Source organism: Capricornis sumatraensis, chromosome 14 (assembly GCF_032405125.1).
Source record: "Capricornis sumatraensis isolate serow.1 chromosome 14, serow.2, whole genome shotgun sequence".
Classification (NCBI taxonomy): domain Eukaryota; kingdom Metazoa; phylum Chordata; class Mammalia; order Artiodactyla; family Bovidae; genus Capricornis; species Capricornis sumatraensis.
In genome coordinates, this window is record NC_091082.1 from 52,313,014 (window position 1) to 52,339,438 (window position 26,425).

Genomic DNA, 26,425 nt, shown 5'->3' on the forward strand with positions numbered 1-26,425 from the left:
GAAGACGGGATGAGTCCTTCATGCTGTTCACCAGGATACTCGTTCAGTTTTCATTTTAGATTACTGGTCAGAAGTCATTCATTTATTTCATTAATGTCGATGGAGCACCAGCACAATGCCAGGCACCACTGTGTGTGTTGGTGATAACAGCAGGGAACAGAACAAATAAACCCCCTGTCCTCATGGAGCTGACATTCTAGTGGGGAAGACAGATTGAAACAAGACCTTAAGTGACATACCTAGTGTGTTCACCAGGTGCTAGAGTCTTGTATCCCCAGAATGTAGCCCAGGGCCTGGAGCAAAGGTGGTCATCAGAAAACATTGTTTGACTGGGTTGAATAGTAGAGAATGTTCCCCCTCCCACTAAGTCCCCAGATCCTCAGACCACTTCAGTGGAGCTGGCCCCTACCACTGAATACAGTCAAGGAAGACTTCTCAGTCATCCAGCGTGAAGCCAGAGCATCTTCAGACTCCAGCAGTGTTACGTGGACACTTCCCTGCTCTTTTCTTCTTGGTAGCTTCCCTTGGAAGGAGCAGCCAACTCCTTCCAGTTGTCTGTTATTTTATTTTCTTGTTGTTCAGTCGCCAAGTCATGTCCACCTCTTGGTGACCCCATGGACTGCAGCACTCCAGGCTTCCCTGTCCCTCACCATCTCCCAGAGTTTGCCCAAGTTCGTGTCCTTTGAATCAGTGATGCCATCTAACCATCTCATCCTCTGTTGCCCTCTTCTCCTTCTGCCTTCAGTCTTTCCCAGCATCAGGGTTATTTCCAATGAGTCAGCTGGTTCAAATCAGGCAGCCAAAGTATTGGAGCTTCAGCTTCAGCATCAGTCCTTCCAATGAGTATTCAGGGTTGATTTCCTTTAGGATTGACTGATTTGATATCCTTGCTTTCCAAGGGACTCTCAAGAATCTTCTCCAGCACCACTGTTTGAAAGCATCAGTTCTTCAGTGCTTTGCCTTCATCGTCCAGCTCTCACATCTATACATGACTACTGTACATAGGTTTGACTATCCGGACCTCTGTCAGCAAAGTGATGTCTTTGCTTTTTAACACACTCTTTAGGTTTGTCATAGCTTTCCTACCAAGAAGCAATCATTTTCTAATTTTATAGACTCTGATTTTAAGAGTCTGTTCCTTGCATCACTTAATACTTACTGATACGTGTGGTTGCAACATTCTGCTGTGAGCGAGTGACAGAGGGAGAGAAGGGCACTGCCCAGTATTCATCTAACCACTTGGACTAACCCACCTGCCCTCAGAACTCTGTGTCTTGGGCAGTCTTGTTTTGTAATCACAAAGATGTGACATGTGGGTAATTAATATATTTTTCCTCTCAGGATTCCTCTAAACCTCAGGTGTGCTCCCACTATTTGGGCACTTTAGGAGTGTTTTTTCCCCTTGCTAGAGAGCTAGACTCCATGTAATTGATCCCAGCAGTAGGAAACAGAACTGTCAAGTTGATACACCACAGAACCCATGAGGAGGAGGAAGAGGCAGAGAAAGCTGCAAGTGAGAAAGAACCGCTGAGTCAGAGAATCCTGCTAAATGACTGAAATTACATCATGTGGCCTGAGGGCTGAAAGCCTACCAACATCGCATTCAACATTTAAAATCTGTGCCTAGAGCCTGTTTTTTTTTTTTTTTTTTTTTTTTTTTTTTTACCGTGTATACTCTGTCATTCTGGATCATTTTATTAAATGGTCAGAAATTACGACCCTGCAGAACTAGGAAGATCTCTGACGTACAAACAGGAGGAGGATACCTTGGACACGGAGAGTCACTGCTGCTTTGCTGTGTTGTCCCACGTCCTCTGGGGACACTGTGAACATGACCGAGACAGACCCTGGATGCTGGGGGAAGTGGAAGCTCAGGGTGGCCGCTCCCCCTCCTCTCTGGACACTCACTATGAGTGGAGGTGGGGGCACAGGCAGGAGGAGGCCCGGTGGTTTCGGAGAAGATGCTGGCCCAAGAGCAGAAGGCCCAGGTGACAGTCCTCAGACTAGTGACCACAAGGACGTTGGGTCTCCACTTGGGTCTTAGTTTTCCTATCTGAGAAATAGGAAGAGGAGGAGAAACTTTGTGATGGCTGACAGGTTTGTGTAACCGGAGGCTGGATCTGATGCCAGTCTCGGGCTACTGCCCACTTCCAGCCTTTTACTTCCAGGAAAACATGGGCAGATATTTTTTCTAAATCATCTCTGGTTAAGAAATATGAAAAGGTGGACACCTGCATACTCACGCGTCTTCTTAGTACTAAGGGTTCTAGGTTTCCCCTTGCAGCTAATTTGTAGGTTTTGATTATGAATTTATTTTTTTCCTAATCTCTCCCATCAGCAGTAATAAAGGAGAACCTTCTAGACTATAGAGATGCACAGTAATGAGTATGATGTGCTCTGCTAGAGTGGGAGGAAAGTCTGGTCTGTGTTCGGTGGCTCTGCTTCATATTGCTTCAGTCTCCCTCCTCCTCTCAACAGCCCCGAGTCTTCTCTGGGAGCCTCTGGTGTTGGAGTCTGTGGAGGTGTCACATTTACTAGTAAGCTGCTTTCCAAACAGGCACTATTAGCGTAAATTAGCCATTTTCTTTTTCTGTCTTGGCCTCTCAATTTTCGGGTAACAGAGCTAAAGAGTTTCAGTTATCTATTTTTGAAAAGAAAGTTTTAGAAAATCAAGTTGACTATGGTCTTTAGTAAGGGAACCAATTGACCCGGACCCCAGACCCATATGATATTCACCTACAAGTCAAAAAGCTTTGCTTGTGGAAGGCCCTGGGCTCTGTGCTCCCCCGTGTCTCCAGCAGAACACCACCTGGGCCCCTTGATGGCATCAGACAAAGCTGTTCAGACTCCTGAAGCTGCTTAAAGAATGGGGTGGACTCTGCATACTTGGTACCTTCCTTCTAGTGCTTGGAAATGACATTCTCCAGTCTTTAGCAGTAATAAAAGTTAGAAGATGCTTTCAGATCATCCTCAAGGACAGCCCAGCTTCTTTGTCAGCTTCCCAAGTTTTTGAGCCCAGAGCAGCCTGACCTTAGTGGTTTGTTTTCCTCATTAGAGCTCTGACTTTGTGATCAGCTCACATTTTTCGTTCTTCTCTTGTTCTGTCTCCTCCTCTCAACTTTCTTTAAAACCCCGTGTCAAACATTCCAGGGATCTGTTTTCTTGCTTTTAGGCTAATTTTCAGAGGGATCATTCAGTTGTTAAGCATCACACTATGTTTTCCTCAGCTGGTTTGGAATAATTTTAGGCAGTGGAGGATTCCATTGTTATGAGGACTTGCATGTATGGGAGAGGCCCTTTTCCTTCTGATGCATACAAAAGGGTTCTTAGAGCCCCAAATCAAATGTCATCATCATCAGTGTCTGGGTAACCAACTTTAGATGTTCCTTAGATAATATTATACAGGGAATAGGAAAGACAAAGGGCTTCTTTTTCACCTTCTGTCAAATTGAAATCCGCTGCATCTCCATATCTGCTATGTGCAAGGCTCTGCTGAGTACTGGTGAGACCCCTTCATCCTCTGTTTACTGTTAAGCAATGTGTTTTGTAGTTAGCTGAGATTTTTAGAAGTAAGATTTTAAAATGGTATTGATTTCTTTATTTGACAGGAGGGGAACTTCTTGGGGACTTTAGACAAATAAACATCATCTGTTCTTTAACTGCTGAGATCTCTGCAGGAGGCACCACTCACCTTGATAATTGCCTGGCAGTGTGGCATCCTTGACTGATCCTGGCTGTGGCTATAAATGGGCACTTGAGTCAGACGTTGTCGCCACAGGCACCAGAGAGGAGACAGCAGGCCCACAGGGAATGCCCGCTTCTTGTGCCTCACATCCTCCTGATACTGTGAGCTGGGTCCATGGAAGACCAAGGGGTGAACCCAATCTGCTCTGTTTTCCAGCAGGGAGATTGGGAGAGGCTCTGAGGAGGAGGCACCTAGAAGTATAGATGGGGATTCAGCAGGCGGACACCCTAGATCTTAATGGAAGAACAAAGGTTTAAAGAACGTGGGTGGCTGGTCAGTAGCTGGTTGCCCAGTTGAAGGATGCTGTAGGTGGTTGAGTGGATAAGATGGCTGACTTGAAGCCATCCACTCTTTATGGGAAGAGAAGTTTGTGTTGAATTTAATAGGAAATAAGGAATAATTACATATATTTGAGTGTGGGGAATGGCAGGACTGGGACCGTCACTGAAAATTCATCTGGCAGTGACAGGGACTGGTGGTTGGAAGTGGTAGAGAGGGAGTCCTGGTTCTGAGACTTGGCTGCATGTTAACATCACCTGGAGAACTTGAAACGTCCCAGTGCCCAGACTGTGCTCTGAGTCAGAGTCTGTCTGAGGTGGGACCCAGGCGCCCATATTCTCAGCCCTGAGAACCACAAGACTGGGTGAAGTCTGCAGTCCTCGTGAAAGATTTTGAGAGCTCTGAGTTTATAGCAGTGGTGCTCAACCTTGGTTGCACACTCTGGAACCACACAGGAAAGTTACACACACACACACACACACACACACGAGACATGGGTCTGCACACACACACACACACACACACACACACACACACACACGAGACATGGGTCTGCCCCAGAGACTCTGATTTTACTTCCCCCTGGGATATAGCTAGGGTGCTGAGGTTCTGCTCTGCAGCCGAGATTGAGAAAGACTGAGGTGTGGAGGCCGTGAGAAGCAAGAGCAGGGATTAAAAGAGGCCCGAGGAGCTATAGTAAGATCTTTATTATGTGCCAGGTGCCGTGCCGAGAACGTGGCATGAGGTGACTCATTTGTGGACATTCTGCACATGGAGAAGCTGGGTCACTGCCAGGAGGGAGAACTTTCCTGAGGTCACAGCACGGTTCATAGAGCCTGCTTTGCCAGCCCAGCCTTGTGGTGCCCGCGTCCAGCTCCTCACCTGCTACACTGCTTGGCCTCTCTGGAGAAACCCAGCTGATTGGAAATAGGGAGCAAGGAAAAAGTTGAGAGACGCTGTTCAGACATTGTGTTTTGGTGCGAGGGAGGAGGCTGCTGGTACAGCTGATAAAACCCTGCAATCAAGAGTAGTTGCTTCGGGGAGGGGAAGAGAGTTTATGTTGAATTTGAAGTGATTGTAAAAGATACAGGTGGGTGTCGCAGTTAGGTATGGAGGTCTAAAGTTAGAAGAACTTTTTCATTTACAGAGGGTGTCATAGTTAAGGAAGCTGAACTTGAAGAGGTTAATTAGCTTGCTGAGGATCACAGAGCTAGCAAGTGGCAGGGCCAGGATCTGCTGAGGTTGCCAGGGGAGACATTGCAGCAAGAGAAGAGACTGAGGGAATTTTTATGTTGAGGTGCAAAAGACTGGATAAAGTGATGGAGCCACTTAGTACAGAGTCAGGAAAGGAATAGTTCGAAAGACAGGAGGAAGATTTGCGTCCTGTTTCATTTGTTGTTAACCATTACGTTTGACTTGGTAGGATATGAGGAATGGTTACGTCTTTTTTAATGTGGGCAGTGATAGGGCTGGGGTTGACCTTGACTTAAGTTAATTGGAAGATTGGGTAGAAAGTTGGTCCAGGATGTGGAGGCATGTGTAGTAGTGTTGATGGTGTTGCTGGAGTAACTGTTAGTCCAGTCCGGATCCAGAACTCAGGGAACCAGGGCAGAAGTGGCAGCGGAGTTGAAGGGCTGGAGGTCACAAGTCAAGGAGAAGAGGCTTTTGTGGGATTCAGTGACTGTGCACTAGTAAAGAAAAGAAATTTTCTGGTTTTATATCTTAGGTGTCTTCACAGACGTCCAGTCATAAGTGGATGGCTAGGGTGGAAGATAGGAGAGGGCACCAGGAATTGTGGCTGCGAGCAGCTCTGAGCAAGGTTTTTCACGTTCCTGAGAGTGCTGTCAGAAGGCAGGGTAGAGAAAGGGGCCTTTTAGCTGGGTATCGGCTCGCTAATAGGCAGCGAGAGGCTGGCTTGGTTGGTTGATGTGGTGATGAGGGGAAAGGTTGTGGATGATGCTCTCAGACGGGCTTGTCTTTGCTGGAGTTGAGGAACACACGTAGAACCCAGCTGCTGGCCCTGTCACTGGAGAGGGGAGGATGATGCTGTGTGCACCCTGTGTAAAGATGCTGATGAAGGGGGGAACTGGGGGTTATGGCACTTGGAGGATGGGAGGGGGGGAGAGACAGTAACTCTCTAGGATATAAAGAACCAGTTGGGGGATGCTGGGGTGAGATGTCCCAAGCCAGAGGGAGGGGTTGGGAGGAGAGTAATGGGGAAGGGGTGGGAAGGAAGCCTGTGCTGTGGGTGATGGTGCTGGGGAGACTGAGCGGTGGCCCCCGAGCGCTGGTCTGCTGAGTGATGTGCTTCCTAAGGGGCAGTGCATGTCTCACACTGGCTTCCTCGGCAGTGAGGCTCAGCTGGTGGTAAGTTGAGCTGAGCTGGATTAATACATAGAGCTTGAAGGTGGAGGCAGGTAGTGACCAGGCAGGATTCTATGACTAGAAAAATATCTAGAATGTAAGACCACAGGATGGATTATTGGTTTCAGAATATATCGCGCTGTTTGTTTCCTTGGTCACTCAACAAATATTGGTCGTTGAACTGTGCACAAGGCCCTAAGTTCTCCATGTAGAAGTTAGCAGTGGACACATTGTTCTCATGGCACTTACATTCTGGGGGGGAAACAGAGACAAATAAATGAACAGCAGTAAGGTGATTTGGGTAGATGCTGTGAGGACAGTACATGAGTGGCACCCAGGCTCTGCCTTCTTCAGGGAAGCAGCGCTTCCTGTTCCGAAGCACATTCTGCTGAGCAAGTCTGGGCAGACCATGCCCCTGAGAGCTCAGGTCAGTTCAGGAAGAGCGATAGGTGTTTTTCTAATAATTCGTGTTACTTGTTCCCCATCTGGTGATCTTCGGGGTCGTGTCTTAATTGCCCGTAAACTGTTCCTTGTCAGAACTACATAAATACCCTCAGGACTCAGGATCTTTTGTTGAGCTTAGGACAGACTGAGTTTTGGTGAAAGGAGAAGTGGGAACTTTGCTACAAAAGCAAGAGTCAGGTCGTCTGCTTGAAGTTCATGTGTTTGTCACGTGAAGTCCATGTGTTTGTCAGGTAGAGATGTGCATATTCTGTTATGGGGGACATAATAAGAGTATTTTCACGTGCCAAAAAGACTCTGTAAACCTTTATTCATGACTTTGGATTCAGGGAGAGACTAGACGACAAGGGTCTGGTGCTTGTTGAAACTTCTCCTGGTGATCTTCTGCCCTCTTTGGTTGAATGCTCTCTGTGGCTGGGAGGGGAAATAGGGGAGAGGCTGTGGCTAAACCCAATAGGCGGCTCCATCCAGCCTCTGGAGTTCCTGTCACATTTCACTGTAGTTTTTTTCTTTGATGGCTCCTTGGTATGATGTATTTTTATCGAACAGACATTAGAAGAAAAAAAGGCATGAGGGAGCTTAATAAGTAAAGGATTCATTCCCTCATCATGGAGAACTTTTCTTTCATCCGTTTATTAGACCACAAGAGTTTCTTCCCCTCTGTTCACCATCCTGAACAGTGTAAGGTTCTCCCCCCCACCCCCACCCAATCATACCTTCCCATGGTCAAGGCAGTGGGACAGAGGCCATGAAAGCCAACCCCAGGTCTTCAGGCTGACCTCAGGTTAACCAGGAAAAGAAATCCGCTGCTGGTGGGAGAGATTCCATCTGAATGCTCACTGTCATTGTGTCCTCTGTGTGTGTGTGTGTGTGTGTGGTTTTTTTTTTTTTTTTGGTTCACAATTTGAAGAAAACCAAGAAATTCTAGTTTCTCCTCTTTATTTTTTTCCTACCCCCTCCCATCACTTCTACTATTCTCAGATGACTCCCCATCTGTCTAAAGAAAACCACCCACTTGCGACATCACTAAAGTTTGGTGGGAAAAAGCATTAGTGTGGGTAAGACTGCCTATTTCTGGTTGAGTCTGTGCCTGGAACCAGTTTTCATTCTTTGGAGATTCATTGATTTTCTTTTGAAAAATCAAGTATTAACTAAATAATTAGAGCTCTTCTGGCCCTGAAAGGCTTAGGTGCTGATAATAGAATTTGTCATTGAAGAAACAAAATGCCTGACTTGTACGTGCAAAAGACTCTGCCAGATGGCCCCACAGGACCTCCCCACTGCATGGAGAGAAATTTAGTGATGGACGTGGGTGCCTAGAGCCTTGTGCCAGGCGGAACGTGGGAAGTTCTGTCGTGGGGTACACAGAACGATGGAAGAATGGAGGAAGGTGACAGAACATGGGCGTGCAGTGGTGAAAATGTGTTCAGGGTCCCGCCAGTGGTCAGTGAAGATGCTCAGAAATCCCAGCCCCCTAGTCCAGCCCCAGAGCAGCTTCATGGCAACATTGCCCAGGATCCCTTCATGGCTGGAGATGCAGACGTGGGAGAGGGCAGGGCATGTTCAGGAGCAGCGGGGACCTGGCTTCTGTTGAGGCAGGGGCCGCTCGGGGACCACCCCTTCCTTCTCCCTGCATTTCTCATAGACGTTGTTTAACACGGCACTGTGTTCCCCCTGAGCTGAAATGAAACCTCAGAATCCACTTTAATACAACCTTTAACTCAGGTGCTTGAGTCTGGTGGGGTCTGAGGCCCAAATGATAAAACAGAGGTCCCTGAGCACTCTTAACTGAGCACTGAGGAGTCTGAAGTCTTTATTCTTCTAAACAGAGGAGTGCCATAGCAGTTTTGGAATTCAGAGAAAGAAGGGCCTTTACCTCAGGGGAACAACAGTCACATAGTGTAGGGTCTTCAGTGGTGCCATATCTCTGGGTTCTAGAAAGTGTTTCTAATAACCCTAGAAACACTCGATTCTGTGAGGTCAAACCAGAGTCTGATAAACCTAGTTGAGATATGGCATATGCCTGGTACCCGAAGAATGCTGGTCTTTCTTTTAGGTACAAAGTTAGAAAATATTTCCCCATAAAGCCCCTAAAAAAGCTTTGCTTAAAAAGTCATATACTCCCTCCCTAGTTTAAGTTGGCATGTACTCTTTTCATCATAAGCATGTGATTTCTTACATATCATAAATACTGACATTTGGAAATAAGACTGTCCCATCGCTCTTTTAAATATATCCACTGCATTTGAATGCTATCATTATTTATAACCATTATCATATATTTTTAAAAATATACGAATGGGCTCCTTTTTAGCAGTAATATCTGACAGTTTATCTTTCTTCACATTAAACCTATAACTAGTAATTTTCCAGTCTGCTTCTCCTTGATGTAAAGCATTTTGTGCTTGAGAGTGTGTTGTCAGATCACCTTTTCATACTCCCGAAGACAGAAATGTGTGTGCTGTTATTTTCTTTAGCAATAAAGCTCTTAAGTGTTGAAAGAAAATCCTCTCTGATTATGTTGTAATAATTATAAGTGCACAGTTGATCAAAACAAGATATTAGTTGATAAAAGTTTTAGTTTCTGCTTAATGTTTGTTGGAAATTAAATAACTCAGTTTTTTAAACACATTAGTTTTTATATGAATATTACTTATTGTTGGGATGAGACCGTATTCTGCATCATGTTATTCTCATTCCTCACTTACTTGTAAGTGCTCAGAAACCTTTTTACATAAATAGGATTGATAGTTTTGTCACTCATTTATTGAATTCCTTCCATAATCAAAAACTATAATTTATCATCAGACATGATTTTCATTGATGTACCAGATGACACCTCTGTGAGCTTCTGCTGGAAAGTACCTGACCTGCATGAGGCTTCCAGTTGTGACCTTGGCGTTGCTCACGGTGTCTTGAATTGACCCTCTGTTCAGAGCCCGGAGTTCGTGCATGAAGCAATGTTGCCTGTTGGCCATCTGGATGGAAAGAGGGAGGCCTTTGTGGTGAAGTGAGAGGAGGATGATTGTGAAGGAGGAGGCAGGAGAGCAGAGTTGTATCTTGCCCACAAGGGTGTATTCTCAGGCAGATGAATTTTAGGAAAGAAGATACATGAAAGTTGAAGTTCTGGAATTGAATCCCCTTAAAACTGAATCCACATACCCATTAGAGTGTCTTGGGGGGACTTCCTGGTGGTCAAGTGGTCAAGACTCCACGCTTCCAGTGCAGAGGATGCAGGTTCAATCCCTGGTTGGCTGCACAGTGCAGCCAGTAAATAAATAATAAAATTAGGGGGAAAAAGTCTTTGGTGTCTGTATACGCTGGTTTGTAAGTTATAGGCTTACATACAAATCTTGCTTGCCAGGCCCACTTCTGGGCATTGTGATAACCCATGGAGTCAGGCCCCCATAGGATCTGAGTTGACCTTGTGGTGAGGGCCAGCCTGGGAGCCTTCCATTGGTCAACCTTGGGCAGGAAACCAGGCTACGCATTGCTTGGTGATGTAGCGATGAATAAATTACTGTCTTTGCTCTCCAAGAGTTTATAATCTGAGCTCATAGTATAAAACAAAACATTACCCCTGTTCCCCCAAAAAACTTGAAAAAATAAAAATCCTCTGTGAGTTCTTATTTAATGTTATTAAATAATATATGTATATTTGCATTTTTAGTGTTTTGATAACGTTTCCATTGTAATATCACTTTATTTGTTGTTGTTGTTTAGTCCTTCAGTTGCATCTGATTCTTTTTGTGAATCCATGGACTACAGACCGCCAGGCTCTTCTGTCCATGGGATTTCGCAGGCAAGAATACTGCAATGGGTCCCCCTTCAAGGGACTGTCCCGACCCAGGGAGTGAACCCATGTCTCCTGCATTGGCAGGCAGTTCTGTACTGCTGGAGCCACCAGGGAAGCCCTCACTTTATTTTAGGCATTTTAAAACTGTTTTTTAAGAGGTTAGCCTTTACCAGACTGCCAGCAGGATCCATGGCACAAAAAAGATGAAGAGCTGTGTTCTGAGTGCTGCCCTTCTCCAAACACTGCATCAGTCAGTTCCCAAAGAGTTCTGGATGATGCAGAGTTTTCAGTGGGACTGTGATGTGAGGTGACTGAGTCGATCCTGCCCCATAGATGTTTACCATGTTGCATTAGACTTTCAGATTCAGACCTGGTACAGTCAGCCTTCCACACCTGCCGGTTGTGCATCAGTGGGTTCAGCCAACTGTAGATCAAAAATATTCAGGGGAAAAAAATTCCAAACAACTTCCAAAAAGCAAACTTGAATTTTTTGCACACTAGCAACTGTTAACATAGCACTTATATTGTATTACAAGTAATCTGGAGATGATTTAAAGTATAGGGGAGGACATGCATATGTTATAGGCCATTTTCTATAAGAGACTCAAGTATCTGAGGAATTTGATATCCTGGAGGGTTCAGGAACCAGTCCTCTTAGGATGCTGAGGGACAGCTATATCCTCAGGCACTGTAAGTCAGCTTGCTGCTGCTTCTGCTGCTAAGTCGCTTCAGTTGTGTCCAACTCTGTGCGACCCCATAGATGGCAGCCCACCAGGCTCCCTGGTCCCTGGGATTCTCCAGGCAAGAACAATGGAGTGGGTTGCCATTTGCTTCTCCAACGCATGAAAGTGAAAAGTGAAAGTGAAGTTGCTTAGTCATGTCTGACTCTGCGCGACCCCACGGATTGTAGCCTACCAGGCTCCTCCATCCATGGGATTTTCCAGGCAAGAGTACTGGAGTGGGTTGCCATTTCCTTCTCCAGTAAATCAGCTTACAGTCCAGCATTAGGGAATCACCACCAACCCTCCCAGCCCAGCCACCAGGGGGCGTGGTTCTCGAGGGTCACTGGCCTTCCTTGCCCTCTCTATTCCACAGTGAGAAATCCATGTGAGAGGGAAAGCTTGTCATCTCCGGACTGTGTTTCACAACAATTGAGAATGCTCTTGGTTTTATTATTAAGTAATGTGAGCCTGTGACTGCTTAGTTATTGTTTGGTTTGTTTCTTTTAATTTCTCAACATTCATTATTTTCTTCCCAGAGCTTTCTGCACCAGCTGATTTGCTCCACGCACCAGGTCCCCTGACTGGAAGCTGCAGAGCCGTATTTAGGTCAGGGTTCTTCCATGCTGCTGACTTTATCTCATTTACAGTATCACATTTCTGTTGCCATACACTGTGTGATCTGGACCTCCCCACCACTTTTTAACAATTAGTAATTGAGCAGGAAGTGTGTTTTTATTACAGTGGCCTTTTGATTTTGATTTTACAATTGTGTAGTGTTTAGCAGAGAGCAGAGGTGGGGAAGTGGCCCTCTGAAACACATTTTTGACAGAGAGAAGTCTGTTGTTTCAGCCACTTGGCTATCTGTCAGCAGTTTTCAGACTTCCCCCTTGTGTTGGTTGCCTGGCAACCTGGGGCTGGAGCAATCAAACCGTGGCCAGTGCTTTTCCAAGCCCAGACTGGGAGATGATTTATTGGTGGAACAGTAAGAACAGTAAACCCAAGCCTCAGAAATGGATCTTATTTTTTTTTCCTTCTTCTTTTTTAAACCAGGGGTTTATACAAACCACATCAAGAAAAAATATAGAAGAAAAAAATATCAGTTGGAAGGTTTAGTTGTAAAAATTTTTAAGCATAAAATTAAGGCCTGTAGTGAACTTGTCATTCTGTGTCAGCATGTGTATAGGATGATATTTTTATTTAGTTGCACTATTACCCTTTGCTTTCTGTTATTGTACTGTAGCACCGAACATTTTACAATTAACACTTTGGAGAGGGGCAGGGGGCATAAATTAGGATACTTGGGATGTCATTCTACCATGAGAAACCCAGCCCAGGCAATGTTCGTGGCCTTCCAGGGGTCATCTGTGAAGCCTTGATAGAATCAGGCTTGGAACCAGAGCCCACCTTGCCTGATGCCTGTGTCTGTATTGTCTGTCTTCTCATTTAATGCAGTGAGCATAAAATGTGGATCGCTCTGCTGCTTATTTTTTCAACATTAGCCGAAAACTCCCAAGACCCTGCATCAGTGTCTGCTGTGTTAGTGGGTCCTTAGATTTGTCCTCCTCTTCCTAAGTGTGGAAGTGATCCACACCAGGGAAAGCTGATGGTGTAGGACAAGTCAGTTCTGAACTTCAGGGGCTTCCTGCTTTCACCTTCTTTGCCCCTTCCTGCTCATTTCTAACTTTGTAGCTTAGAAAATTATCTCATGTTGATTAATGTTTGCTATAGAAGTGAGTGTTAGAGCTTTTTTTGATGGTTCTCCTTCATAAAGTCTCAAATACTTTCCAGTATTGCAAGTGAATGGAGAAGGAAATGGCATCTCACTCCAGTGTTCTTGCCTGGAGAATCCCAGGGACAGAGGAGCCTGGTGGGCTGCCGTCTGTGGGGTTGCACAGAGTCAACAGGACTGAAGCGACTTAGCAGCAGCAGCGTCGCAAGTGAAGAATATGGGGGGAGGGGCAGACTGCATGGGGGAGGGGACAGAAGAGCCTCAGCCTGATTTAGCAGGCTAAGCATTTCCTAAGTATTTCTTTTTGTAAGATTTTAAGGAAACTTTGGAACTCAAACCTTACTCTGTTTACAGCCCAGTGTACCCAACTGTGTATGTAAATGTACTATTAGTGTGTTTGTGCTCCACGTAAATGGGGCTTCTCAGGTGGCGCAGTGTTAAAGACTCTGCCTGCTAATGCAGGAGACAGGAGACCTGGGTTTGATCCCTGGGTCAGGAAGATCCCCTGGAGTAGGAAATGGCTGCCCACTCCAGTATTCTTGTTTGGGAAATCCCATGGACAGAGGAGCCTGGCAGGCTACAGTCCATGGGGTTGCAAAGTGTCAGGTGCACACTTTTTGCACACTGAGTGCACACATGGGCACAAGCACACACACACTCACATACACACATTCCTTGTAAATACATGGATTAAATCTGTGTGTGTAATTTACACACAGCTGTGTTCACACTCCCTTATCAGCAGTATTTGCAGTGAGAGTGAGGTATCATGGCAGCACTGTTCTAAACAAAAAACCAACAGAGCAGCCCTGGTGTGGGACCCTCTCTTGATGCCTGTCTTGTGACAGGCTACCCTCAGGGGATGGTATGAGACCAGAAGGTGCCTGTTCTAGACTGATAGACGGGGATCTGCCCATTGAGGAGTTTTGCCTTTTGTGATTGAAATACACTTCCTTTCCTCCTCCATCCCATGCATTTCCTAAAGGATACTTGATTTTCCTCCCGATTTGGAGAGCATTTAAAGTGACCGAAGTTAAATACGGAATCCCAGCCCTTGTCATGTTACAGAGAAAGGGAGACAAAGTCCAGGCGCTGCCTCCATGGCCCTGGAGCCAGATAGGGCCTCAGTTTCGTCTGTGTGGGAGGTGGGCAGAGGTGTGTTGTTACAGCTTCTGGATTTGATTGAGTTCTTCTGGAAGACATATTTCACAAAATTTGGGATAAGAGGCCAGTATGGTTTCACGTCATTTAGGACTGTATGATATCATTGACCATAATCCTAACAATATGTTTATTTTACCTCCCTAGTAGAAAACTCTAATGCTTTAGGCACTTTAATGTTTTATCAAAAGGGAGGAGAGATCATTGGAGGCTCAGACTGCGGGTGACCATTGAGTACCTGAAATATACTAGCCCAAGTTGGTGCTGTTAGTGTAAAACACACACTAAATTTCACAGACCAAGTAAGAAAAAGAGAATGTGAAATATTCCATCAGTCATTTGTATATTGATTACACATTGAAATGATAATGTTTTGGACATATTATGTTAAATTTATTATTTTACATGTTTCTCTTTTGAAATATGGCTATTAGAAAATGACAGTTACGTACCTGGCTTTCGTGTGGCTCACATTCAATTTTTATTGGGCAGCCATTGATCTAAATGCCTTTCATTATGATTTTTGCAAAGGCTCTACTTCTTTGTTCTCCTGTAACTTGTAGACAAGCCACATTCCTTTCTTCAGTTGAATCATCTTTCCTGCCTTGCTGAGATCTACTTTGTTAAAGAAGGTGAACTTTTTAGGGACTTACTATTTATGAGCCACCTGACAAGGACATTTATGTGGGCAGTATGGTGATATGGTAGGGAGGAAGGAGTCGCTAATGCCCCTTTGGGTTTGTTCTTAGTGTTGAGTTATTTTTAATATGGGTGTAGCTGGGCAGCCATAATTGGTGAGAGGTATTTAGCTGGCGGTATTTCTACATCTGTTAATGCTGCTGCTTAACTAGCCAGTTCTCATTTGACTTGAAAGTGCATTGAAGCGTGCTGCTCTGATATTCACCCTGTGGCGATGCTTTGTTAGGCCCACAGTAATAAAAGGACTTCAGCTACTCAGCGTTATCATCGAGACTCAGGGGGTCACGTAGGCAGAGAGCAGGATGGCTCAGTGGCCTTTGCTCATGGGCACAGTAGCTGTGTAAACCAAACATGAGGTTCTTTTCCTGTTGGGCGTGTGGTCTTTGAATGAAAAATGGAGTGACCTTTTTTTTTTTTTTTTTTGGTAATAGCTTTATTGAGATATAATTCACATACCTTACAATTCACTCATTTTAAATGGACAACTCTGTGGTTTCTAACATATTCACAGAGTTGTGCATCCATCACCAGAATCAAATTTAGAACATTTTCAGCAGCTCTAAAGGAAGCCTCGTAGTTTTAGAAATCACTCCCCAGTCCTCCCAGGACTCTACCTCTTAGCAACCACTAATCTCCTTTCTGTCTCTCTGTTTGCCCATTCTGCGTCTCATTTAAATAGAATCATATATTTGATTTTTTTTTCACTTGGCCTGATGTTTTCAAGGTTCATCCATGTTGTAGTATGTATCAGTATTTCATTCCTTTTTATTGTTTGAATATTGTTGTCATTGTTTAGTCGCTAAGTCGTGTCCAACTCTTTTGCCAACTCATGGACTGTAGCCTTCCAGGCTGTTCTGTCCATGGGATTTCCCAGGTGAAAATACTGGAGTGGGTTGCCATTCCCTTCTCCAAGGAGTGACTTTTTTTTTTTTTTTTTTTTTGACGTTTGTGATCAGCTGGGAAGGTTTTGAGCAGAGGTATGTTGAAAGGGACATTGTGGGCTTGACACTGTGGGCTTCAACTCTGGGTGCTGAACCAGCATCACAGAGTGGGATGGTGTGGTTGTCTCTAGTGAGACTTGTACATTTAAATGGACAGGAAAGTTGGTGTCAAATCATTCTGTAAGTAGTAATTAGAGAGTCAGAAACTTAGCAGTGAGCACAGGTCAGGAGTCAAGCTGGAGGGCAAATATCTGGAAAGTAAACAGCCTTGGAAGAAGGCCGAGCCAGCTCACCTCCCAGTTGCATTTGTTTAGTCATTCAGCCAGTGATACTGGTCACCTGCTCTGAGTGTCACGGGATGGTCAGGGTGCTGGGGATTCCCTCGTGTACTCAGTAGCCTACATAGCTTGTCATGTCATGTCACGTCCTATGGCATTGTGAGCTAGATGTTAACATAGCTCAGGTGTTAACACAGCGGAAGGTTATAGGACTGTAGGGTCTGCGGACTGTCTGAGGAGGTCTAATTGGAAGATGGTTTACTGGTTAATTTAATTAATAGTTGACTACCATTGAGGTTAAAGCTTTTAGTGGTTTTTGTAATGAATCTCGTATTGGTTTCCTACTGCTGCATAACAAATTACTCTCAACAATAAAGATCACCCCAACTTAAGAATGATCATTTATTATCCAGTTTCCAGGTAAGACAGTTGACAATGTATCATGCATTAACAGGGTCTCTTTTTGGAAGAATTTTAGCCATCCTCCTGTCTCTGTGTAGGAGAGAGGCTGCCTGCCTGACTGCAGCTCCCAGCAATGGAGAACTTGAGGCATCCACTTCTGAGAATTTACAGACGGATGGTACAAAGCCCCGACAATCATCTTACACACAAGCATACAGTAGCCTGAAAGAGGCCTAGTGACCAAATCAGGGATGTAGTTATTTAGTGGCAGAGCCATGTACTCCAAGCCAAGGATTTTGGTGGGAAAATTTTTAACATGGATATACAACATTCAGTTTCTGACACTTTTGCTGAAATTCAGAGCAAGTGTATCTAGGTATACAGGCTTCCCTGGTGGCTCGGATGGTAAAAAAAAAAAAAAACCACCTGCAGTGCAGGATATCTGGGTTCAGTCCCTGGGTTGGGAAGATCCCCTGGAGAATGAAACGGCAGCCCACTCCAGTATTCATGCCTGGGAAATCCCATGGACAGAGGAGCCTGTGGGCTAACACGTACAGTTTCCTTCAGAGGTTTTTGTTTGTTTTTGTTTTTTTTTAAGAAAAGATAGATAATACCCTGTCCATGGGGTTGCAAAGAGTCAGATACAACAACTTAGTGACTGAACAACAACAAATACCTTTTAATTCCTCTGATACATAGACATACAAGAAAATGTTTTCTGCACCTAGATTCCAAGTAATTAATCCTATTTCTAATTCTTATCTCTTTACCCTTCCTTATTAGCTATGGATTGGGGCAGGATATATACCAAAACTTGAGTTTCTTCATTTGTGCCATGGACTCAGTGACCCTTGTGTTGGAGAGTGTCTTGAGGAACTTCAAGGAGGATGTAGTCTTGGAGCCCCCAGTGTCCACGTTGAGACTGTGATGTCCTGAGAGAATGGAAGATGTTACTTGGAATAGAGAGCATGGGTACTAGTCTGAGCTCGGAAAGAATGCCAGGTCTCAAGAGAGAGTTAAGAGTAATCAGTAAAGATGTGGTTATTATTTTAAATTGTCCTATTTGCTGTTTTTCAACTATAATTAGTTGAATGGGACTTAACTAGTCATCCTGGAATACTGTGTATAAATTCAGAATGTACTTAGGAAGTAAAGTCAGGAATCAGGAACAACATACTAGAAAGCTTGGGAATGCCCACCTGGCTGGCTGGCATGTCTCCTCTAGGACATGTTGCTTCTGCAGCTGTTTACTGAAAACATCCTGCTTTACTCCGGTCACCCTTTCATTGATGTCTTAAATATTTTAAACCAAAACCCAAATGGCACTTTTCAAAGCAGTATCAATAGTCTGCCTCCAGCCGGAAGTGTGTTTTAGGTCTGGGGTGATGGGAACCTGTAACAGACAGGAGTATATGGATGAAATTCAATAGGTTCTTCTCATCTGGTGGTTGGTCAGTGAGAGCCACTGATGCACAGGTAGGTGTTGTGGACTACAGATCTTTCGAAGGCTTTGATTTCTTCCGGGCATCAGTGTTCTCTTTTCTCCCCTTACCCCTCCTTAACGTAGGCCCACGTTTAGGGACCATCTTCAGTTTTCTTCGGCCGCTCTCTGCCTTCAGGAGAGCAGTGGACATCCTCTTCTTCCCCCTGCCTGGCTTGTGCGCTACACTTTTGTCTCTCTGTTGGGGGGAACTGTGGTTTGCTTACTTGCAGATCTGCCTGCTCTTCAGCCCTCTGAGAAGCAGCAAGTTATTAACATAAACTTTTATGCAGAAAGCAGGGCAGAGGAGAAGGAGCCATCTTCACAGTGGGACTCATTTTAATACCTACAGTGTTTTCCCAACAGTTACATAAGAGGACTGAGGAGAAGTCGCTGTTCAGAAGTCCCGGTGAGTTTCTGACTGTGATGCACTAGTTAAAATTCAGCAGCAGGAGTTAATTTTGAAAGCTCTCAGCCAGGGGTTAATGCCGAAGAGTTGTCTTTTACCATTTCTGTAACATCGCTCCTTTTCTCTGCCACAGACACAGGTCAGGTCCAGGAACCGGGACCAGCTGCATGGGCAGTTGGATACACACACAGGGGAGATGAGCACACACCTCATTCTTTGGCTTTATCCCCCCAGTACTCTTCTGTGTGCAATCCAATCTGATATTAAGAAGAATTTTTTGGAGATAGGTAGGGCAAGTATCTTTATGGCCAATTTAGAAGATGAACAAACCAAGACAAGACTAAACTAAGTTTGGAGACTATAGCCTTTACTTGTGCATTCAGAGACCCGTGGGAAGCACTTAAAATCTTGAAATGCAAGTGCAGGCAGCAGGTGCCATCATCTTCCTGATCCACACCCTCTCTTGGACTCCATTCTCAGGCTTCACCCCATCCCTGAAGTTTCCAGATGGTTTACTTTTGTCATCCTTGATCCTCCTCCCCTGGTTCAAGGATTTGGTGACAGACATGTTTTTTTCCCTCCTTATCTGTAAAATGGAGATATTAGGAGCCCCTGCTTCGCAAGGCTATTGTGATGCTTAAATGAGTTCCTATAGAGCCCTTCAGACAGTGCCAGCTGTTGGCTGCCATCATTGTTGAATAGGGTGGTATCTCTGTACCCTTCTCACATCCTGACACAGAACAGTGACGCTGCCTGCCCTAGGCCAGCCCTGCGCATGGGCGATCAGCATCTGGACAGCTAGCGAGGCTGTCGTCGCCCATGGGCACAGGGCTTGGGAGGCTCAGACCTGGGGCAGGCTCAGCAGTGATGAGCGAAACTTTTGAACTGGTTCCTTTATCGTAAGAGAGAACATTATCGCATTTTGACCCAATTACGTTTATCCCTATTAAGTATCTTCCATTTCAAAAGTGGCTGTGCCTAAACAGCCATGTCATAATTTCCTCTCTGGAACAGAGGAGCAGACCAGATCTAGGGCTTCTAAGTTTGAATCTCATGTTCTTTCCATTCGACCAAAAATGAGAAATAGAACTCTCCAGATTCTACTGAAACCCAAATTTACTAAATACTATGTTAAGGTAACTCACTTCTTTTAAAAGCCCATAATTAAACGTTCTCTGTCAGGAACTTAAGGGGGCTTCCCCACCTGGCAGCTCAGTGGTAAAGAATCCGCCTCCAATGCAGGAGACATGGGTTTGATCCTTGGGTTGGGAAGATCCCCTGGAGGAGGGCATGGCAACCCACTCCAGTATTCTTGCCTGGAGAATCCACATGGACAGAGGAGCCTGGTGGGCTTCAGTTCATCAGGTCATAAAAGATTTGGACACAACTAAATAACAACCAGAGCTTATATGTAGTAACTTTTGATGGTGATATGAAATATCAGCTCAGTAACAGTAAACGGTGGCAATGTGTCTAAAATCTGGAATGTAAATAATTATGTAACATGATAGAAGTGCTAATGATCATACAATGGCCCTCATATCACAGGTTATAGACGTATCAGATTAACCTGTTGTACACCTTGTAACAGAATGATACACATCAAAATATATTTCAGTAAATAATATAAAATCAAACTTGAAACACAGTCACAAACTTAGTTGTAAAACAAAGCAAAGAACAAACTCCTTGCCATAAATAAACCTGTATTTATATTTGGATCTCATCTGGCTTTGGGGATTGAGACATAGAAGAGGACTTGCTCTGTGCTCCGAAGGAACATACCAGGTTGACTAGAAACAAACAGCACCAGAGAAATCAGGGCCAACAGCCCAAGAACCTCGGCTCATGGATCTGTGAATGGCTGGACTGCAAGCCTGTGGCACATAATAAGCAGGGCTGCCTGGCACATGGGGCGGTGACCCAGCCACAGCGCCTGCCTGTTAAATGAACTGTCTTCGTTCTCCTTCACCTTTGACATCTTAGCATTCCAGCATCTATTCTCCATCAGGGACAGAACAGCTAATGGAGAGGGACGTAACTCATGAGGCCAGTTGACGAGACCTTAAATTTAAGCACGGGAAATGTGGAATTTCAGCTCAACTGCTAGAATGCTGTTAAGAAGCAGACTGTGTCTGTGAACTTTCCTTTAGAAGCTTCTAGCACCTATAAGTCGATCACGTTAATTATGAAATTCAAATCTCAAAAGCTTCGAGGTCTTTATTTGCAGAGAGATGAGTTAAGGAGGAGAAGGAGACTGCAGCGTCAGTAGCCTGTTTAACATACTGACTGACCTATTCTAATCATTGACTGCTCTGAGTGGGTTGGCTTTGTTTCGATTTTAAAGACTACTCTACATTTCTGGTAAACCACAAGGTAAAGGCTGGTCTCTGAGAAGCAGATGTTTTGTCAGTTCTGAGGCCTTGTGGCTTTCCATAGAGAAGTAACAGTACAGGCCGCACAGAGCTTTTACTTCCTTTTTTTAAAAAAGTGGGGCCAATGGTGCTTTGCACTTGATAGCATACTGCTTGATATACATTGACAGCAGTGGTCTGTCTTTACCACCAGATGTCAGATCCATATTTCTGGAAATAGTTAGTTTGAAATGTCTATAAGACAAGTGTTCCCTGTGGGCTTGGACCATAGATTTAGCCTTAGAAATAGTGGTGAGAATCTTGGATGGTATTTAGAGCCAAAGGAACAGTGGAAATCGTATTGGGAGGGAGTTTGGAGAACAGGAGCCCTGAAACAGAACCTTGGGAAGACTTGGATTTCTAGAGGCTGAGTAGGGCTGGGGTTAAGGTGAAATGAGGAAAAAGAGCAGAGTTTGGTGTCATGGAACCAATAAGATCAAAACTCTGTTACCAAGGTTCAAAACAGACCATTTGGCACTGAACAGTCTGGTTCCACCGTGATCACCCTAGCTCAGGCCCCTGTCATCTCATGGTTTCACTTGTGTATTAAACACTTGGGAGTTCCACCCGCCTAATGCTCTAGGGAGGCAGGGTGGTATAAGATTCCATTCCTGTCTTTTCAGAGCTTATAGACTATGAGTATACGAGCCTTTAGACCAATAAACACCAAGTGAATCGGGGATAGTTGGGGAAGTCTCATTTTGGAGTGGGAGGGGTTTGGGCTTAAGTTTGAGGAGAACTGGAGGTGGACTGTGGAGAGAAGTACTAAAGGTACCGCAGAGTCAGAGCTCGGGCTAGGATGGTGGCAGCGTTGGCCAGGTGGCATTAGTGGATGTCTGTGTGGTAAGGCAGGCTGGGGCGGGGTCCTGGTGCACCTGCAGGTCTAAGGGGTTAAACATCCCCCCTTTCCTGAAGAGGTCCAAGAGCTAGTTTTAGTGTGCAAGGGCATGATGGTACAGGACTCATGATGGAATCTGTGGTTTTGACAGTTCCTTGGCAGAGCCTCGTAAGTGGCCTGATGGAAGAGATGGATTCATAGACTGGCGCATAGGAAAGAAGGGGAAGGGTTTGGCCTGGGACTGGTGCTTGTATGGGTGGGAAAGGAGGGCACGGAAGACCTTTCTTTGGAAGAACAGCAAGGACTGGGTTTGATTTGGGGGGAAACAGGAAGGGCAGAGTCACAGATGACGGTGCCATGACTGAAAATGGATTACCTGTAGACCCTTAGCCCTCTTTACCGAGACTGTGGCAGTGACGCGGGGCATGGATTTCAGAGCCCAGGTTTGGAATTCAGCCTTTACCGCAGAGGAGTTGGGTGACCTTGGTCTGCCTCTTAACTGACTGTGCCTCAGCTTCCTTGTTGGTAACATGGAGATGATAACAGTACTTCCTTGTAGGGTATGAGGACTCTGAGGCTCCAGGCACACAGCAGGTATTTAATAGCTATGTTTAGGAGATTATAACAAGTAGAAGACTTAGGGTCTGACCTCAGGTTTGTGGAAGCCCCTTCCCTGCTCTTGCAGATTCAGCCTTTCTCAGGTGCTCCTTCACTTGGCCGACTTCTCCCAGTGAGCCTGTTGTGTGTCCTCTGGCTTCGGGCCCTCCTTCAGATTGCATGACCCTGCCATTCTGCCACCTTCCTCATGCCAGAGCCCACCTCAGCGTTCTGTGGACTCTGTCTGTTACCACTTCCCACTCTGCCCCTGTCTTTTCTGGAGGCCCTTCCCACCCTTCCACACCAGCAAATGCTCTGCTCTTCGAGATCTGACCTCAGTGACTGTGACAGTCTGTCCCTCCTCTCGGCTTCCTTGCAGCACCGGTGAGCTGCCATTCACTACTTCATGCTTGGCTTCCCTGAGACTCAGATCATTCTCTAATCTAATAACCTCGCACACATTTATCTTACCTGCTAAAAATGAATTCATTTGAATAAAGGTCCATGACTGCCTGTTTGTTGTTATTTAAAAAGTTCCTCCCAGTGTTAGGTGCTCACTAAATACTCAACTCCTGACAGTAAATTAAGTTAATTCTGAAGGCTGAGGTTGAGTTCGGGTCATCCCCAGCTCACACTGGGTTCCCTCACCAGCCTCTCCAACTGCAGTGCAGCCAGTCTGTCCCTAAGGCCCGTCCCAGGCCACCTCACCCCTGGCGCAGTTTGCTGTCCAGTCTTTTCATGGAACAGTCATGCCGGCACGTCTCTGCTGGCCTCACAGTGAGGACCATAGCTCTGCAGCCTGGCCCTCTTCGGTCTTATCTGTGGCACTGCACTTTGCACACCCTGTCGTCCTTGCAGTTCCCAGAATGTCCCCTGTGCCCTGCTGGCAGTTCCACTGGAGCCCACCGAGCGGGCTGCTGCTTTTCCTGTCACTTCCTCTAAAACACCCACTGAGTGAGTGCTTCCTCCTCCTGGCCCCACCTCCAGCCCTTTGTTCCTCCGTGGCTTCTCTTTGGGGCCCAGAGATTGATGTGTTTCCCTGTTTGCCAGCCTGGCTTCTTGAGGGCAGGCGGTCTCATTCCTCTCCAGATCCGAAAGGAGATCCTCTGCACTTAGCCCAGGAGGCATGCTGAGCAGGAGGATGACACTTGTTTCAAGAAACAAGGGTCACTCTTCTTCAGACTAGAAAAGAGCTGGCTTCTTTCTTGTGCCTTGACAGATTGTTCCTTTTGAACTATACGAATTATGTTGAAAACTGACAGTGATGAGTCATATCTTAGAAAGGGGTGAAATCTGAAAATGCAGAGCCTCCAGGAATGGAGTAGGAGGTTGCAGATCGGTCTTGCAGGCCAAGTCTGGCTCTTCGCTGAATTTGCCCGGCTGGTCTCCACCGCGGGGAGTGGGAGGGACGCTCCTCCCGGTGGGCAGGTGATTTATTGGCTGGGAAGCTTCCGCGGTGACTTAGTTGTGAAACGGCGCCCTGCTAGGTGCCGGCTAACGCCTGGGCCGGAGGGACCGCGGGAGTCCTCGGGACCAGCCCGCACCTTCGCAGCCAGGGGGGCGACGGGCGTGCGCCGCTGACTCGGCCCGCCCGGGGGAAGCCCAGGGACTGAGCGGCCCGGGAGGGGCCCCGAGCGCCCTCTCCTCGTTCCCGCCGCGGCGGGTAGGAAGTTTCCGTGCTCCGCCGCCCGGGTCGGATCCCGCGGTTTGGAAGGAGGAAACCGAGGTACGGCGCCGGGGCCCCGCGCGGAGCCTCGGGGCGGGGGCCAGAGCCGGGCCGGCGGGCGGTGCGGCGATCCAGGCCGCCTTTTGCAGCCGCCCGCGGCCGCGCCGGGCTCTGCGCGCCGCTCCGGCCTCCTCCCCCGGCGGCGGCGACGGCGGCCTCAGCCCCGCGCCCCCCGCGCCCCGCGCCGCGCGGCCCCGCCGCGGTCACACGCCGAGCCGCCCGGCCGCCTCCGCCCTGCGCTTTGTGGAGCACGAGCCGAGTGACAGGCGCGGCCTCTCGCCGCCGGGACCCGGAGCGCGGCCCGCCGCAGCCCCGGTACCTGTGGCTGCCGGCGTCGGTGCGCGGGACCCGGCTTCGCGCCGAGGTGGGGGCCGGGGAGCCGGCAGGGCCCGGCTGCGGCGGGGAGGGGCTGCTCGGGAGGAATGGGGCAAAATGAAAGTCCCGGACCGCAGAGGAAATGGGGGGCAGGGGGCCCGGGAGGGGGCAGGGGTTTTGGTGGCTCGGTTTCTACTGCCCAAGACGGCGGGGCAGGTCGCCGGGATCCGGGGTCCGGGCCCCGGTGGTCTTCCGCCGCGCTGGTGAATTCCTGGGGTTAACGAAAGGCCTTTTAACCCTCTTGAGTGCCCTTCTGGAGGAAAGTCTCCAGGTTTGGTTGTGTTTCCCTCTTCTGCTCGACACTCTGGGAAGCTTCGTTCTCAGGTGGAGACCACTTGTGCTGCTTGATTAAGAAACCCGGAGCGTATTTATACCTCCGTTGTTTATACCTCCGCGGACCGCTGCGGAGACTGGAGGCACCCAGGGCACAGATAGCCTGTGGCCTCAGACACAGGATGTCCTCCTAGACCTGTCTGGTTTGCGGGACCGGGGACCGGATGGAGGCCGTCGGGGGCCTGCGGGGCGGGGGGTCCCAGCTGTGCCGCGGAAATATTCCCCCAGTCAACATTCCCGCTCAGACTTCTTTGCGGTGGTTGTTCTGCTGATTGCAGATTGCTTTGCTTTGCTGACATCCTGTTTTGTTTTTGGTTTTTACATCCCATTTGTTGTTTCTTTTTTATCACAGAAACGCTTCGTTAAGGGGCTTAGGCAGTACGGCAAGAACTTCTTCAGAATTAGAAAGGAGCTGCTTCCCAATAAGGAAACAGTGAGTACAATTGGACTTTATGTAACTTGATTTTTTTCCCTCTTCGCTCTTGCTGCTTCTCCGCACTTGATCTTATGAAATGGTTTCCTTTAACCCTGTGTTGTGCTCGGACTCAGGCGGGTCTCTAGGATCCTATTCGTTTTACTTCACTTTCGGTTTTCGCTCACGATTCTAGATAGTAAAGTGACAGATTATGCTTACCCTCACCCCACCCCCAAGAAAGTGGATTTCAGAACCGAAGAATCTCTGGCATCAGAGGGTTGGTGGGGGCAGGGGAGCCTGGGGTGTTGGGAAGTTAACATCTAATTTTAAATACAGTGGCTGAAATAGAAAATACCATTTATCACGAGTTTGGATTTGGTTATTATCAAAAGTCATCAACAAATAATAGAGCTAAGAGGTTTGTAGCTCAGTATATTTTAAATTCTCATGGGACTTTTATTTATTTAACGTTGGTGCGCTTTGAAGAGTAGTTTTAACTAATTTTCCAGCCCTAAAAGTTTGTACTTTTTTTAAGTGTGTACTTTTTATTGGAGAGATATCAAGGGGCCTATAAATTGCTTGAAATGAGGCTTTAAAAAATTCCATTGGTACTTCACAAAGCTGAGAGTCAGATCTGATGAGGGCTCTTGCTAAATTTGGGGGGAAGAGGGTTTGCTGAGAAATCTTGGGAGTGAAGTTACATGAAGAGGATACCACTCCAATTGAAATAAATAAGTTTTAAAATTAAAAAAAAAGAGAGAATGCCAGTAGGAGAGTCATTCAGTCTTAACCTGACTGTACCTGTAATTTCCTTCAGGTGATGTTGGAGGAGAGTGGGGGAACCCTTGGCTAGGCCAAGGAGTAGGGAAGACTGGAAGTGAAGTAGGACCAGCCTCATGAGTGTCTATGAGCCCTAGAAGTGACTTTAGGACCTGGGGATGGGAGGTGAATATTTAGGCTTTGAGCTGCTGCTTTCCCCAAACCCTCCAGCCACACCCGCTGCTTTTGGTAGTGGAAGGAAGAGACTGTTTTGGGAGCAACATCCATGCCAAAAGCTGTGGGGCAGTTTGGATTTTGGTTTCCTACTTGGGTATTGTTTATTGATTTCCTCTTATTCAATTTTCATTCTTTTCAGGTTTTTTTTTTTTTTTTTAAACAAAATGTTTCTGGACATGGTTTCTGTACAACACCTTATAAACAGAGCTCATAATAGGGAAGCGGGTTCTGAGATTTCAAGTATAGCCTCATGTATATCTGTTT

General features: G+C 46.5%; 1 protein-coding gene across 4 annotated transcripts in view; it reads left to right on the plus strand.

Annotated features, from left to right (window-relative positions):
* Nucleotides 1–26,425, plus strand: part of RERE (arginine-glutamic acid dipeptide repeats) — a 263,855-nt gene that overhangs the window by 180,935 nt on the left and 56,495 nt on the right. For 2 of the 4 annotated variants that reach the window (XM_068986550.1, XM_068986551.1), the window contains one exon: nucleotides 25,103–25,183. In XM_068986550.1, coding sequence (XP_068842651.1) covers nucleotides 25,103–25,183 — 81 coding nt within the window. Of the gene's footprint in view, nucleotides 1–23,983; nucleotides 24,043–24,726; nucleotides 24,742–25,102; nucleotides 25,184–26,425 lie in introns of those variants that run through there. The other 2 variants (XM_068986552.1, XM_068986553.1) reach the window with 2 other exon arrangements.